Source organism: Lepidochelys olivacea (assembly GCF_965140295.1).
Source record: "Lepidochelys olivacea isolate rLepOli2 genome assembly, chromosome: 20".
NCBI lineage: Eukaryota > Metazoa > Chordata > Testudines > Cheloniidae > Lepidochelys > Lepidochelys olivacea.
This window is the reverse complement of record NC_140430.1, coordinates 4,444,226-4,461,072: the sequence shown is the minus strand read 5'-3', so window position 1 is coordinate 4,461,072 and position 16,847 is coordinate 4,444,226. Positions and strand designations below refer to the sequence as shown.

At 46.1% G+C, this 16,847-nt stretch overlaps 1 protein-coding gene across 3 annotated transcripts in view; it reads left to right on the top strand.

The window, feature by feature from the left end:
• Positions 1-16,847, top strand: part of TFCP2 (transcription factor CP2) — a 38,381-nt gene that overhangs the window by 16,788 nt on the left and 4,746 nt on the right. For 2 of the 3 annotated variants that reach the window (XM_084610632.1, XM_084610634.1), the window contains exons 2-12: positions 2,491-2,642; positions 3,664-3,740; positions 4,448-4,553; positions 5,249-5,355; positions 6,110-6,262; positions 10,380-10,490; positions 11,162-11,250; positions 11,835-11,913; positions 12,796-12,889; positions 13,117-13,207; positions 15,631-15,734. In XM_084610632.1, coding sequence (XP_084466758.1) covers positions 2,491-2,642; positions 3,664-3,740; positions 4,448-4,553; positions 5,249-5,355; positions 6,110-6,262; positions 10,380-10,490; positions 11,162-11,250; positions 11,835-11,913; positions 12,796-12,889; positions 13,117-13,207; positions 15,631-15,734 — 1,163 coding nt within the window. The remainder of the gene's footprint in view (positions 1-2,490; positions 2,643-3,663; positions 3,741-4,447; positions 4,554-5,248; positions 5,356-6,109; positions 6,263-10,379; positions 10,491-11,161; positions 11,251-11,834; positions 11,914-12,795; positions 12,890-13,116; positions 13,208-15,630; positions 15,735-16,847) is intronic. The other variant, XM_084610633.1, reaches the window with a different exon arrangement.

The following is a 16,847-nucleotide window of genomic DNA, read 5'->3' as shown; positions in this document are numbered from 1 at the left end:
AGATCTTCTTTATATCCGTGGACCATGTTTGTGGATCGGATGTGGGTACAAATTTTGTCTCCGCGCAGGACTCTACAAATGTCCAAAGCTCCCACAAGCATGATGGTACCATTCACTCACATGGCTGGCTAGTTGGCGAAGATGGGTTGGTGATTTGTTGTGCAGCATTTATATTGTTGAGTGCTCCCAGTAGATCCAGATTGGGGCTTTGTGCTAGGTGCTCTACAAACTCAGGCGTGGTCCCTGCTCCAAGGAGTACGTTCTAGGGGTTGTATTCATGTTACCATAGCTCTTGTTGGCTGTTCGTTGTTTGAACATAGCAGTGATGGCTCTGAATTTGAAAGGGATTGACTTGACTCAGCTCTCCCAGTGAGGGGGCAGAGAGGGATGAGAAGGGGTTCAAAGACGGTAGGCCCTGAGGGAAAGGCAAGGTGAATCATCCCTGCCCTTCCCATCCCTCCCACCCCCAAGGTAACCTAGCAAACTGTCTAGCTTTTGAAAAAATGCTGCCTGCAGCAGATGTCCGTGTTGAGGAGTGGTTTGTGACCAAGCGCGACTCCTTTACGACCTGTCTGCACATTCTTCCTTGAAAAATGTGATGGCGCGTGACAAGTGAGTTCAGTTCTCAGCCTGTCCGATGGAGACAGCTGTCTGTATGCACAGACTGAACACAGAAGCAAGAATTTATCTAACTTTTTGAGCTAATGGAAGGAGCAAAGTTGATACTGGAGCTATGACATACCTCACTTCTGTGAAGGTTAATGGTTTGCTATAGGACGTGCCTTTTGCATGTACGCTATACGTTTTAAAATAAAAAATCAGAATAGATAAAAATCGGTTATCTTTTTAAAAAAATTAAATTTAAATACACTTTTCTTTTTAAAAGAAAACCTGTTTAAAATTGAAATTGCCAATCTGTATTCAAGCTTTAAATTTGCTGTAAACTATTAATTATTCGAATGATATTCAAGCAGTATGTGTTTGGTGCTGAAGTTTCACTGAACTGGTGGTAGTTTGAGTGCTAAACTAGCTGTAGGCAGCAGTGGCCTCTTCTGCAGGTGCAGAGAGAGTATTTTCTCCCCTTCGGATTATTCAGCTAGTTCAGTTCAATGACTAGTTTGTTCTTGGTTGAGAAACCAACTGGGAGTTGAAAAAGCAGGGAAGCTTGTTTTCCTCTTCCAATCTATGACTAGAAACAAGGTGTGAAAGGATGAGATCTACTAGTTTTAAGATCTTAAAAAACATGGTGATCAGAAACAATTCAGTTCACTAACTACAGATACTTATTCTGTTTAATAAATCAGTTTGTTTTAAGTGCAAAACATATTTGGATAAAACTTTTTCTTGCCTATCTAACACATTTAAAGTAGTCTTATTTAATTAATAAAAACAAGTTTAGAATTCAAATAAAAATGCTCCCAAAAATATAATTTCCATCTAAATGAAGTTAGACACTAATCAGTTGGTAAACTGTGAATGGTGCATTTCTTATTTTCTAATGCTATAAAAATGTAAAAACTTCAAAATTTAAATGTATGTTAAGCTACACAGGTGCTTAATAAATGTGTATAGCTTGTGGTGTTCTCCTGGTTAGCAAAAAGTACCAAATATAGTTTGAAGGCTTTATTTAGTTACAAATCAATACAGTGTAGTGGTTACCAACCAATGAGAATCAGTTTTGTCTTTAGGAAAGTTATTAAAAAGTACAACTGCAAAACAAGATTAAAATGGGTTGAAATCGAGGTTTCCTGGTTGCTGATTTTTGAATCTGTGATTGGAATCGGATTTAAATCAGCCCAACCTGAGATACACGTATATGTCTGTACATAGTTCTTGTTTTAAACAGGGATCAGCACAAAGTGACCTTTCCAGGAGCAGCATGCTGAGGCATTACCAGTGATTGCTCCCTTGAAGCTCATGAAAGCTCAGCGTTAACAAATTAGTTTGGTGGTATGAGCTCTTGCACCACAGCTTATAAAACAAACCAGTCACTGGAAGCTGGTGCAATTGGAGACCCAGTTTGGGTTGTGGATAGCTGCACGGGTGGATGTTGCAGCTGTGGAGGTGGTTACCTATGGCTCCTGAGGGTCAAGAGGGTGACTGGCCATTTTTTGCAGTATGACATTAATGTCTCTGTTCACTTACCCAACCTCCCATCTTGGAGAATGTGCGCTGCAATGTTGGTTGTGTGCCATGGGGTATAAAGGTAGTAAAATAGGTCTGCTGTTAAAGGGGATATCTCTGCATTTAAGCCACACGCTGATGATGATTGAAGCAGGGAATTGATCGTATTTAGAAGGGCAGGGAGGATAATAATAATAAAAAAACTTGCAAGAATCAGTCTTTGGGTGCTGTTCAGAATAGTTTGCTTCATGCCCTTTTTGTACAGGCTGAAGATGGGTGTGAGATGGAGGGAGGCGTGAGGTGTGAAATTGACATCTCTGTGCAGTTGGAGCCAAAACCAACCTGACTGACAAATCTCTGTTGCAGTGATGTTCTAGCCCTGCCCATATTCAAACAGGAAGAATCAAGTTTGCCTCCCGACAACGAAAACAAGATCCTGCCTTTTCAATACGTTCTGTGTGCAGCCACATCCCCTGCAGTGAAACTCCATGACGAAACACTCACCTATCTCAATCAAGGTGAGGCTATTCTGTGGGGGCAGGTGGAAATCGGCTCATTGGCTCACATATATTTATTTATTAAGGGTCTGACTTTCATAACATACTCTTAAAAACTTTCTCTCTTCACATGTGAACCATCTTTGTACTAAAACCCAAGCTGCTTCGAGGCTTCCGGCCTTTTCACCTCATTTCTCTCTACCCCAGCAGGTGTGGGATTAGCTGGTTTCCCCAAGGTTCCACCAGAACCAAAAGTCCTAAGGAAAACTGAGCCATCCAACCCTCCCCAGCCTGATTGGCAGAGAATCTACTGCTAACCTTTGTGGTTCTTAGACCAAGGCTAGCATAGGACTGGTTAGTGTCTATAGCAACAAATACACTACATCTTACAGGCATTATAGACAATCTTCATAACCTAAAGTAGACTGTGCTACAGATGCATCTCCTGATCCTACTTGATGCATCAGAAGCATGCCCCTTTCTCCTTACTAGGACTTTGCTCACCTGGCTGCCAGCACATGTTCTTGTGACTGGCTATAAGAGGAAGTAAGTTAGAGCAAGCATATTATTGGGGATAGGAAATTCTTCAACATGTGTATTCTCTTGGAGGAGTGGGTGAGGTTTTGTGGCCTGTAATGCGCAGGAGGTCAGACTAGATGATCATGATGGTCCCTTCTGACCTTACAGTCCGAGTCTATAAATTCCAATCACCTCCATAGGTGGGATTTTGGAAAGATCAGGATAGCTGCTGGTAACCCAATTAAGTCAACGTAATGGGTTTCTTCTCATATTCTTAGTTTGCAAGTAGATGAGCTTTGTTAGTGTGGGCAATTCCTAGAAAGCTACATCTTGGTTCACAAGGAAGGACAGGAGCTAACATCCCGACAGGGCCCTCTCCCTTGGACAGTGTTCATCCAGTCCCTGATCAACATGTCACTTACACTTCTTGCCACTTCTTTGGCATTTAATTTGCCATCTAATACAAGAGTGACAGAAGAGCAGAACGCATGTGCGGCTAACGGTTGTTAGGCCTCTTCCCTAGGTCAATCGTATGAGATCCGGATGCTAGATAACAGGAAAATCGGGGAGCTGCCTGAGATAAATGGGAAACTGGTAAAGGTAAGTGAACGAGAATGAGAGTGTCCTTTTTATACAGACATCCTCACACAGGGCACCCTGCCAATGCAGCAAAACACCAGGCAGTCTGCACGGAAAGGTCCTCTGGGCATAGGGATTGATAGGTGCTTTCAGGCACTCAATGCCACCAACCTGCACAAGGTGCTCCCCAGCAGGTGTGGGCTTAACTGGTCTCCCCAAGGCTCCACCAGAACCAAAGGCCCTACGGAAAATTGAGCCAGCTAGACTCCTCCACCTCCTTGGCAGAGAATCTGCTGTTAACGCTTGAGGATCTCAGGTCCAGACTAAGGTACGACAGTTCAGTGCCAAGAAAAGAGAATGTGGTGGTTACACACATCTCCTGTGGGGTATAGAGGTGAGGGAGAACTTTGTATTGTGCAAAAGGACTCCCTTTCCCCCACAGCTAATGCTTCACCTCATTCCATCTTTGGATGGATCTTTGAATCATTCCCCACAAGCACCCTGATAGGGAAGAGCTGGGATGAGAGGAAATGCTGACTTGGTGGCTTGTCACTCACCTCACAGGGCCTAGTTTAACTCCTTCTTTTGCCCCTCCAGCTTCTGTGTATGGCTCTAGATCTCCCGTATTCTCCCTCCCTGCTCTTTCACTGAGCTGGGGAACCCTACCGCCTGAGCCGCTTAGCGACGGTTGCGGGGCGGGACACACGGTGATTCTCTGTTCCCTCTAGAGTATATTTCGAGTGGTGTTTCATGACCGGCGGCTGCAATACACGGAGCATCAGCAGCTTGAGGGCTGGAGATGGAACAGGCCCGGGGACAGGATATTGGATATAGGTGAGTGCCTGCAGCAGCCCGGATAGGGCATGAAGAACAGATTTGCACGTAGTTTGTCTTAACTGATGCAATTCCCACTGATCCAAACCTCTTCTGTGCTCTAAGTAACCCAAGAATTATTTTATAGGCAAGAAGAGGGAATAAGAATGCTTTGCTGCTCCTAAAATAGAGGGTAAATTATTACATTTAGTACTGACTCATGGCTTTAGCTGGCAGTTCTGTTTTGACTATGACCTCCCTCGCCCTTAGCCCTTCAGGAAAAAAAGTGACTAACTCATCATTGTAGGTATTAAAGGGTTTAAAAACATTCAGTATCCCTTGTTCCACGTCCCCTGCACAACAGGAGCCTTCACACCACTGTAATACACGTCTTCACCAAGCTGTGGCCGCCATAGTGCTCTGTCTCCCTTGCCACCGCTACGTGGCAGGCTAGGATTGAGGTGCATTATCGAGGCTGGGAGTGGGGAAGCTTGCACAGCATCTGCCTGAACTATGTGGAGCTCTAGCCAAACTCCTCGATCCCTTGATTTCTTGCACACTGAACTTCCTCAAGAAATTCACTCCGCTCTGGTTCCTGCAGGGCAAGTGAAATGGAGACGTTGCCTCTGTCACTGTCCTAGTGCTAATACATCCAGAGAGTCAGAGACTCTTTCTGCCTTGTGCTTGCCCTCCAAGTGTGTGTTGTGCTTCCACAGATATCCCGATGTCTGTGGGTATAATTGACCCCAGGGCAAATCCAACACAACTAAATACAGTGGAGTTTCTCTGGGATCCTTCAAAGAGGACTTCAGTGTTCATCCAGGTAAGACAGGAGTTGCGGGGAACACCCAGCTCCTGCTGCTCCTTTGCAGCAACCCAGGGAAGGGGAGAAGTTGTCCTAGGAAAAGGGGCTCTTTCCTGGGTCAATACTCAGAAACAGCAGCCAGCTGGGTTTTACAGGAGCTGGGGGAGGATCTGCACAAGAGCTCCCCCTAGAGCAATGCATGAGGGTGGCATTGTCTTGTTACAGTATGAAATAGGAAGTGCCTCTAACTAGCTATAAAACAGTGAAATTACCTGTGCATTTGGGCCAAATTGTCAAGGGTATTTAGGCACCGAGTGGGATTTTTGAAAGCACGTAAGCTAGTTGCTAATTTCCTATTGAAATCAGTAGGACTTGAGTGCTTAACTTGCTTAGCCACTTTGAAAATCCCAGTGGGTGCCTAAATATATTTGAAAATCTGGTCCTTTGGGCCTAGAAGGAATAAACTGGAAAAAGTGTGGGTGGGGTTTGCAGTCTGCTTTCAGTTTTAGTGATCTTGGAGCGTCATTTGTAACAATAGTAGGTTGGAAATCTTGTAGGCAGAAAGTGAATTAAACACACACCCCACACACACACACTTTAACGCCTTAATGCTCGTGCTATCCGAAGCATTTCCATCTCAGCCCTGCACTGCACGCATCTCACTGGGATGTGTCCAGCTGAGTGTGAGACTTTAGGGGGAACATTTGGCTTTGAATGTTTACCAGGCATGTTCTCGTTACTAATGATGCCCCTCCTGGGTGACTCTCCTCAGGTGCACTGTATCAGCACAGAGTTCACCATGAGAAAACATGGCGGCGAAAAGGGAGTGCCCTTCCGAGTCCAGATCGACACCTTTAAAGAGAATGAGAATGGGGAGTACACGGAGCACCTGCATTCTGCCAGCTGCCAGATTAAAGTCTTCAAGGTACCATGTGCGCTGTGGGCACATCCTGCTAAAGAGCTAGAACCAGACACACACGTCCCACAGGTGAAACAATCGGGGAGCAGCCCCCAGCTGACTCGGCTGCCTCAATGAACTGCAGGGACAGGGCCTTGCCTTTGTATGCCACAGAAGTATCTCCTTGCCTGTCGTGATTGGCTCCCTATAAATACCAGTATATAGGCAGCAAAACTCGTAGGCTGGGAGTAACGTAATGTCACCCAAGTGGACTTTGCCTGTGCCCTCCTAGGCCAAGATATGGAGCCCTCGGGTAGCTTTCTCTGTTTTAGCTTCTAGTTATTGTGGGATAGGTGCTAAAAAATTTGTTATAAATCTAGTCCCTCTCTAGCCCCTGGGTTAGTGCAGGCATGAGTGAAGTGTGTGAATGTAATACGAGGTAAGGATCGGATCAGAGGTTTAATGTCAACATAAGCCTGGGGTGTGACTATCTGATCTGTTCTTAACTTTTGTGGGGGGGTAGGTAAAAGATCACAGCCTAGGGATAGCCCTAGAGGAAAGGCTGCTTGCCAGCAGAACTGCTTGGGTCTGGAATAGATGACCGATGGCACCCCCAGGATGTTTGTGACAAGTGATACCGTCTTAGACAATTTTTGCTCCCGCATAATAATGCAAAACCCTGGGCAACTTCCCTGGCTCCTTTCCAGCTCCAAAGGGGAGCCCAGCACAGAGAGCTGTCAGAATGGCTTGGTCTAGTGGCCTGGGTGCTGCACTAGGAGAGGAGAACAGAGGTTCTGGGCCCAACCCTGCCACTGACTTGCTGTGTGCCTTTGGGTGAGTCACTTCACCTCTCTGTGCTTGTTTCTCCCCCTACCTCTGATCTGTCTTGCCTGTTTAGATTGTGAGAGCTTTAGGGCAGGGACTGTTTCCTAGGCTACGTGTACACTACAGCCTGTGTCAGCAAAACGTATGTCACTCGGGGGGTGAATATTCCAACCCCCTGAGCGACCTAGGTTACAGCAACCTAATCGTTTGCGTGCACAACTCTGTGTCAGCAGGGGAAGCTCATAAGCTTATCGCTTTTGCCATGCACGAAGGTGGGTTTTTTAAGTGCCGACAGGAGAGCTCTCTCCCATCAGCACAGAGCGTCTTTACCACACCATACACTGTACGTATAGACATGGCCTATGCTTTGGAACAGTGCCCAGCACAATGGGACCCTGATCTCAGTTGGGTCTTCTGGGTGCTACTTTAGTACAAATATATAAGGTAAATGTAACCTCTAGCATCCTGAGCTGTGATATGATGGCCTATTGGCCAGCTCACTCTCAAGAGCAGGATTGCCACTCTCTGGTATTTTTTGCATCTGTTGCCATGTTTCCTGGTGTTAGAAACAGAAGCTGTGCAGAAGTTCAAATTCCCTTTGAAAACAGAGGAAGAACCACTCAGCTATTCAGAAGTAAAGTCCTGCTTGCCAGGCTTCAAGCTGGTACATGTAAGGACAGAGGCATAAACCCTTTCAGAAGGGTTGGCTGGTAGGTAGATCTGGGGGCATCTCCATCTAGTGTCAGAATGATTCATGATCTTCGTGCACTTGTTGCATCCACTCTTACTGACTGTGTGAAAAGCTGTTACCTTGCAACAGGACTTCTAGCTGTTTATCCTACAGGCAATCTTTATATGCTCTGTTTGGGTTCCTGGTGGAAGTAGCTGCTCCCATTTTGAAGTGTAAATAACCCTTCCCTCTCAAGAGCTGATGGGTGACAGAGATCACAGGAAACTCTTTTGAGCTCCGAGTGGCTGAGAGCTTGGCAGGGATTCCTGACTACATGGAACCAGGTTAATCTGAAACCTGTCACTAGATACAGCCACTGCAGCTGTAGCACAAGCCCTGTTTGGGCTGCAGATAACATCAGTGCCTGGGGTAAATCTGTGTGCAATCCTTTCACTGCAGGAGATTCTCAGGACATTCTTACCCACAGGCGTAGTATCGACTGTGGGAGTAGAAGTCCAGTGTGGCTGTGTTTTTGAAAGTGGCTTGTGAGGGCTTTTATCAGGTCTTTCCCCGTGTGGAGTTTGGATCGTCTTCCCAAACCTTTGCAGAGACACTTGACACAGACCCAAACTGAAATATGGGGCAGAGCAGGGACGCAGGTTCTGTTTTGAACCAGCTGATGTCCTCTTTAAAGGGCCTTGTTGCTCTAGTCACTGTTTCTAAGCCAGGGAGGGGAATCTGCTCTGCAGGCTTAACACTTGGGCAGGAAAGAAACTCCAGCTTCGCATTTCAGATCCTTGGTTTTGAGGAGTCTGGGGGAAAGCATGGCGCTCCATATGTCTGCGTTAAGGAATCTGGTACCATTGTAACTACGTCATTGCAAACCGTCCGGCCAGGTCTACACTACAGACTTATGTCAGTTTAACTACATTGTTCAGGGGTAGCAAAATATTTATACCAACATAACCCCCTGTCTAGAGAGCCTCTCATGGAGGTGGATTAACTCTGCCAACGAGAGAAGCTCTCCCGCTGGCATAGGAGCGTCTTCACTTAAGTGCTTTTAAGTGTAGACCTGCCCTTTGTGTAGACATGTAGCAGGGTTTACACCTGTGCAGCTTACTCTTGTATAGGCCTCGCTTTGCACTGTTGCAGCACGTCTACATTCGGGGTTTGCATCAATGCAACTATATTGGTGTAGTTGGGCCAGAACAAATTTCATTAATGCAGAAATGGCCTGAGGGCCATAGTCCTGGGAAGCACATTAAAGAACCTCCGAATGCAAAGGCAGTTTCTTCAGAATCCTGAACGGGAATTCCAGCCTTCATTTACAGACAGCTTGAGTTATGTTGTCTAACAACTTACACTGAGCTGTGAAAGGGTGTGTGCGCCGCTAACCAGATTACATAGATGAAAATCTAGCAAGGACTTTCACAAAGTGCAAGAGGTGCGATAAAACAAGTTATTTGAAGGCTTAAAAGCAAGCATGGAAAAAGAGATGAACTGAAATAGTCTGTGAAATGTTGCAGGGAAGAGCTTTGTAGCCAAAAGAACTTGGTGACCCTTTCAGTTCACTGCTGATACTGAGCTTATACCAGCACCCTTGCGAAATACCGAAGTGTTGGAAAAAGTACTCTGGGTGTTAGCATGCAGAACCCAATTCACTGCATGCATCTGATGAAGTGAGCTGTAGCTCACGAAAGCTTATGCTCAAATAAATCTGTTAGTCTCTAAAGTGCCACAAGTCCTCCTTTTCTTTTTGCAGATACAGACTAACACGGCTGCTACTCTGAAACAATTCTCCATCATCTCCCTTCCTTGATCATTGTCAGCTAGTCTATGCCAAGGAGCCAACACAGAATTATTCCCTACAGTAATTGCAAATCTAGCTTTAAATCTCTCCAGAGGTGAGGTAGAAGGGGAATGGGGAATCTTACTAGTCTCCTAAAGGAATAGTCTCCCTGAAGCCCTAAATCATAATCCCTAACTCTTTAGTGCTTTTCATCAGGTCTTAGAGCACTTTACAAAGCAGGTCAGTTCCATTATTCCATTTTACAGATGGGGAAACTGAGGTATAGGATGGTGAAGTGACTTGCCCAATGTCGCCCAGCAGGCCAGTGGCAGAGCTTGGAATAGAATCTAGGTGGTCTGATTCACCACCCAGGGTTCTTTCCCTTATGCTGCAGCAGACTTAACCCAGAACAAATCTGCCACCACACCACACCCCCCATGTCTTTGCCCTGTTAGAGCTCATTGGCGTGGCATAGCATCCTGGTCTGTGCCTAATTACTTTCTGAAAGATTTTTCACTTTCTAGTTAGGATCTTTTGAAATCTTTTCCTGGGGGAGGGCAGATCGGGTTAGTAGGGATAACAACTAGTAATACGAAGATCTGTCACAGAGAGAGCATTATTCTCTAATTCTCTGTCCATACCAGCCGGGCTACCTTCCCCTAAGGCAGCAGTTTGGAATCTGTCCCCCAGCTCAGTAACTTGAAAGGTTCCCAAGCTCTCTGTCAGCTTTTCTATTCTGTTCCAGTTTCCATCTGTCTCTTTGTGCAGCCAGTGTGAATCTAACTCTCCTTCCTGCATTTGGCTAACTCCCTTCCAAGATGCCAGGCATTTGTGATCTAATAAAAATGTTGGACTTCCAGCCCAAAGGAGCAGATCGAAAACAGAAGACGGACCGAGAGAAAATGGAGAAACGAACTCCTCATGAGAAGGAGAAATACCAGCCTTCCTATGAGACCACAATACTCACAGAGGTAAAACATCCTGGAGGTGCATTTGGCTGCTGAAATCTGTGTCTTAGCAAATCAGCTTGGCTGCGGGTGACCATATCATTCCATCTCTTGAAGGGTCATTAAATTGTTCGGCTCTTGAGCCCAGATGGTGTGTGTGATAAATAGCTAACCCTATCAATAAGAGGCAGCTCTCTCATTCTTTGGACCCCCATGCTAAACTGATTCTATATCCCTTGGGAAGTGCTTCAGTAGAACAGTTTGAGTATTTGATCTGGTTAGAGTAAATTCTGGGGTATTCCTCAATTTCTAAATTCAGTAACAGGCTGCTTGATGTGTGTGCACGCTCTGCAGCTGGCACAGTGGGAGAATATTAAGCAAACATATAAAATGCCCAGGAGATCTGACTCCAATCCAAGAGCTCACTGTTTTGAATATTGTAATTTGAAGACTGTCCAGTGTTTCACAGGGTCTGTACTACCCCTATAAATTGTAATGCAGCAGTAAACTAGCTCTTCAGAGTAAAGCTGCTTTTGCAGACAACTGCTATAGTTTGCATTAAACAGAGCAGATAACAATTTTGCCCTAGTTCATAGAAGCCAGCTTAAAGCTAAATCTAGAGGAAACTGTTTGTAAAAGTTAAAAACAATACTGTGACTTTCCTGGGGATCTCACAGTTGGCTTTTCATTTCTAGTGTTCTCCGTGGCCAGAGATCACTTACGTCAACAATGCACCATCTCCTGGCTTTAACAGCTCCCACAGCAGCTTTTCCATTGGTGAGGGGTAAGTGTGGGCAGTGAGAACTGCTTGGCTGGCTGTCATCCTCTTCTGACTTCCCTGAGGGATGGAAACATTTGAATTGTCTGTTGACCTTATCCTAAATGATTTCCTAGCATTTGAGAACCAGCAGCTAGAGCATCCTATTTAAAAAGCGCCAATGGCAGCAAAAATGGCAGCTCCTGGAGATCTAGACTGTTGTTCATTTTGATCACTAACAAGTACAGCCATCTTTGCCCCTGAAATGAGAACTGAATGTGCATTTGTGTAGCTGTTCTGTCTGCGTTCCGCCATCAGCCTTCCCCTGGCATATCCATTTGCTCACATAGTGCCGTTCGTTGTTCTGCGGGATATTTCATTTCCCTGGCAATGATATTGACGTGGTCACGTTGCTACTTGCAACCAGCCATGCCTACAGGTTTCTGAGCCCACTTTCTAAAACACACTGGGTGCCAGTCATTGTGAATCGTGATTCGCAATAGAATACGTGACACCTTTTGTCAGTGTATTTTAAAGGCATCAGACTGGGAGGTGGGGAAGAGCAGATTCCAACCATGTTTTTTTTTTTTTGGTTCTTTCTCAAAATCTAGAAATGGCTCTCCAAATCACCAACCCGAGCCACCTCCTCCAATCACAGATGTAAGTCCCACCTCAAATCTTATGCTTGTGGTAAGGATGGTGTTAATCCTATTTTCTAAATTTACTGTTGGAAGTTTGTGGGTTTCTAGGTGTCTATGTTCAGGAGCTTGCTGGTATGCTGCAGTATGGGGTCTCTGGGCTTGTCTACACAAGAAAGTTAATCCGGAATAAGGTAGGGTTTAACTTTAAAGTGGTTTAACTATTCCTGGTTAGCTCCATCTGTGGACACTCTTACTCCAAATTAATTTAATCCACTTTCAGATAATTTGGAATAAAATGCTCTGATTCCAGAATAAGAGCATCCAGATGTTAATCAGGAATAGTTATTCCAGAATAATTCCCCATGTAGACAAGTCATCTGTCTCTGGGCTGTCCAGACTTCCCTTGAGAATAAATTTCATAGACCATTTTAAAGCCAGAAGGGGCTGTTATCATCTAGTCTGACCTCAAAAACACCGGCCAAAGAAGCTCACTAAGTAACTTCTACATTAAGCCCATAACTTCTTCCTCAATGGCTCCTACTTGGCGAGAGAGGCTCTAAAGTGAAAACTCTCTGAAGCCATACAAAAACTTTGACAGTGGTTGAGCAGCTGGCATGCTGTGACCTCTGCTCTGTTTTGCTGACCAGCATTATCTCATTGTGGTGCTTCTGCCCTCTTACCTGCCCCCCCGCCCCCCAAGTCTGTCTGTGTATTTTACCTGCTGTCTCTAGTTTTATACTGAAATTGTAAGCTCTTTGGGATAAGGACTATCTTCATTCTATGTTTGTAGAGAGCCCTGATCCATGCCTTGGGGTCCTAGATGTTACCATATTACAGTAGTAATCTAGCTGACCTGTGCTATACTTTGAATGCAAGTGGCTTGTGTGTTACCTAGTCTAAGGAAAGTAACCATTTTGTTCCCGTGCCACAGAACCTTCTGCCAACGACAACGCCTCAGGAAGCCCAGCAATGGCTGCATCGAAACCGCTTTTCCACGTTCTCCCGGCTCTTCACGAATTTCTCAGGTTGGTGATGAAAGCCCATCTCTGCTCATTCCTCGCCTCAATAGGCTCCTGCTGCATTCCCTCCTGAGGAGGTATCAATTGCTGGCAGTATTATAGTCTGTGCAAACTCCGCTGTGATGCGTTGTATGAAATTTACCTCCATCTTCTTTAAATAAACCATTCCTACTCTTCTTCCCCCCCCCCCCCCCCCCCATGGTGATCTGTTGGCTCCTTGTTTTAAATTCCAGGTGCAGACTTACTGAAGCTAACCAGGGAAGATGTTATCCAGATCTGTGGCCCTGCAGATGGCATCAGGCTCTTTAATGCATTAAAGGGACGGTGCGTATACTTGTAAAAGCTGAGAATGAGTGATGATTTTTATACCCCACAGAGCAATGGCCATGGGATGTCTGCTTCTCTATCACTCTTGTAGTTCTGGGCCTTATCGACCCTAGAAAAGGTTGTCAGTATAGCTGTAGTCTTAGTGGAACCCAGTGATAATGGAGATGCAGTTTCTCCCAGCAAACGGACTCTTTTACCAATATAACTACATCTGTATTAGGGCTCTTGCCAGCCTAGCTATGATGGTCACAAATCCCACCTCATCGCAACCCTGACTGATAGACTAATCCAGCAAAACTTAAGTGTAGACTGGGCCTCTGGCTCATCAGTGCATTGCTGTCATGATGCCTAGTGCCTCCGTAAACCCAAGACAAAGGAGGACTTCTGTGGCATGACAGGAAAATGTTGTGGCAGGTTAGAAATGTCAGGGCTGACCTTATTCCAAAAACTTGCAGGAAAAAGCCAGGGATTCCATGGATTTGTTGAAAAGCCTAGCACAGTTAAAAGCAAAATCCTCCTTCAGGATCTGGCCTTAGAGTGATAATCATCCAGTTCAGCAAAAGCAAAGACAATGCAGCTTGAAAGCCAAAGTTAAGTTACTGCTGATGCTTGGGAGCTAGAAGGTCCAGAATTCAGATCTAGGCACTTGTGAATTGCTTGTGACAGAAAGAGGAAACCTGCAAGAAAATTGGTAGGTCATCTGGATGAGTGGGGAGGAAAGGATTAGGAATGATGACAGTGTTCCAGAGGAACTCGATGAGTTCTTTGCATCAGTTTTGGGGTATCATTGAGCAGTCTGCCCTGGATAGAACAAAAACAGAAGGGGTCCAAAGACAGGCAGTGAAAATGATTAGACGGGTCGCTTCCAGGTGAGGAAAGGTTGGGTTTTGTTAAGAGAGGACAACAAGGGGATGCAAGGTGAGTAAAACCTATGGAGTAGAGAAGCTAAACTGGATGCTTATCACTCCTTGTAACATAAAAACTTGAGGGCATTCGGTGACATTGCAAAGCAACCAGTGCATAATAGCTGATGGAAAATAGTTATACATTTTGGAAAATTAACTCCTGGAACTCTCTGCCACAAAATACCATCGAGGGCAAGAGCGTAGCAGGGCTCAGAAGAGGATTAGATGCTTCTAAGGGCATGTCTACACTACTGCGCTACATTGGTGCAGCTGCACTGACGAAGCTGTGCCTCTGTAGCACATCTGGAGAAGAGGCGGTGGGCCGACAGGAGAGCGTTCTCCCGTCGGCATAATTACTGTATCTCCGCAAAAGGCGGAAGCTACATCAGCGGGACAGCATCTCCCGCCGACATAGTGCTGGTGTGGACAGCACTTAGGTCGATGTAAAGGCTCGGGGGTGTCATTTTTCACTGCCCTGAGCGACGTAAGTTACGTTGGCTCAAGTGGTAGTGTAGACCAGCCCTAAAAAATACTTTGTCATATTTTTAGAGCATAAGGCCAACCAATAAGGGTCCAGATTTTCAAGAGCTCTGCATATTGGGCGCTGAGCAATTCTGAGACTCCAGACCTTTGTTGAGGTGCCTGAATAAGAGCCGAGCTCTCTAGAAAATCTGGACCGGATCATTAGTGCTGGACAGTCGCAAAATCTGGCCTCAGGTGACAGGGGTAAAAAGAAACTTCTCTTGTGGGCAAGTTCCTCCGTTAGGGAGCTTTCCTTGCATCTCCATGTGAAGCCTCTGGTATTAGCTTGCAGTTCCAATCACCCTGTGCCTGAGATGGAGGATCAGCTAGGGGAGAAACTGTTGCAGGAATTGCAACCAGGCAGATAAGCATAGAGCCACCAGGAGTGTATTAATATCGGTGTGTGTTTTGGGAGAGCTTGGATTTCTGATAAGGGACGGCAAGAGTCGGTGGTAGTGTGAGCATTCCAGGGAATTAATGTACCAATTCCGATGACTGGTGAGATAGCACTAAAACGTTGTCGCAGCTTTGCATGGGGGTGGGGGACCAGACATTAGTCATCTCATAGGTCACTCAATTCAGAAAATGCTGTGACAAGCTTCATCTGTTTCTTATGCCAGTGTTCTCCGCTGTTCTTGCTGCAGCCTAGCGACCCCTGGTTTAAACCCCAGCCCATCTACTCTCAGTTGCTATTAATCCCACTTAGGAGGGCTGAATGGGATACTTAGCAGCCAGTTGTCACCCCCCCCCCCCCAGTCTGAATGCTGCCTGATTCCTCCCCCCCGCCCCCGCCCCCACCCCCGCCTCCTTTTGTGTGTGTTGTCTCCATGAAACAAAACTTGCTGTGATCTCCCTCTTATTTCTGCCTGAAGACAGGCCTGTGTGTCTGGTCTTCTGCATCAAGGAGCATGGGACCTGAGCATCAGGGAAACTGGAAACATGCTCATGGTAAACTCTCAGTGGTATTCACCTGTCCCACCCTCCCTCCCACAGGATGGTACGGCCCAGGCTGACCATCTACGTGTGCCAGGAGCCTCAGCAGCTGAGGGACCAGCAGAAGCATGAGGATGGGGAGCTGGCAAACAGTACTTTCTTTGGTAAGTTTCCAGAAGGGGTGATGTGCTTCCTCCCTTAACAGGCTGCGTTCATGGCTTAGTGCTGTGGGGTCTCTACAAAAGCAGTAAACAGGGTACCAGTTATCTCAGAGGAGAAGCAACATGGTCCAGTGGATAGAGAATGGGACAGGGACTCCGATGATCTGAGTTCTAATCCTGGTTCTTCCCCTTTGGGCAAGTCCCTTCCCTGCTGATGCTCTGTTTGTCTATTTTAAGCTTTTTAGGGCTTGATATTCTCTCAATATGTGTACAGTGCCTAGTAAAATGGGACTTCAGGCTCAGCTGGTGCCTCCAGCCGTTACCATAATGCACATAATCTCACATAGAGGCATACAAGAATCTTATGCAAGCTTGCCTCCATTTTCGGCTGCCCTTGCTTATGCTAGCCTTCATCATTCTTGCTTTTCTTTTGCTGCCAGAAGGTGGAAGGCTTCCATGGAAGATAACCCAGCATCAGCCTGAAGGCAACAGGGCTCACACAGCCAGCACTTGGGGGAAGGTTGAGTGGGGTTGGAAGGAGGGCTCTGTGCTGACCTGCCATTGTTCCAGTCTGCTGGTTTTTTCCTCCCCAACTAAAACTGTGGCTGCGGCATCTCATTGTTGGCACAGTGCCTGTGCTGGGCTGATAAATTATAGCTCGTGTGAGAATCCAGTGTGGCCTAGACACACTGACTGACCTACTTTCTGGAGCGGCTTGATGCCAGTACGTCCACTTTCTGCGTTCTGGGAGGAGACTGCAAAGCCAGTGGGCTCTGTCCTCCCTTCTTGTTACGACTCCATAACCCGTATGCTTCCCCTAGTCCCCTCCTAGGCGATGGCATTGGTATTCCAAGGGGGCTCGTCAGTTGCACTTTGATTTCTTTTGGCGGAGTGGAAATAGCTGGGAATGGTGCGGGGTCACATTTGGCCACTAGTACTGAGACTGGAAGCTCTTTGGGGTAAGAAGTGTCATTCCGTTCTGTTTATACAGCACCTAGCACAGTGGGGCCCTGTTCCATGACTGGGGTGCTTAAGCACTACCATAATATTTACAGTATTCAGGCAGCTCAGACTCCGTCACAACAGATGATTTGGAAGCTAACTGTAATTGCTCTT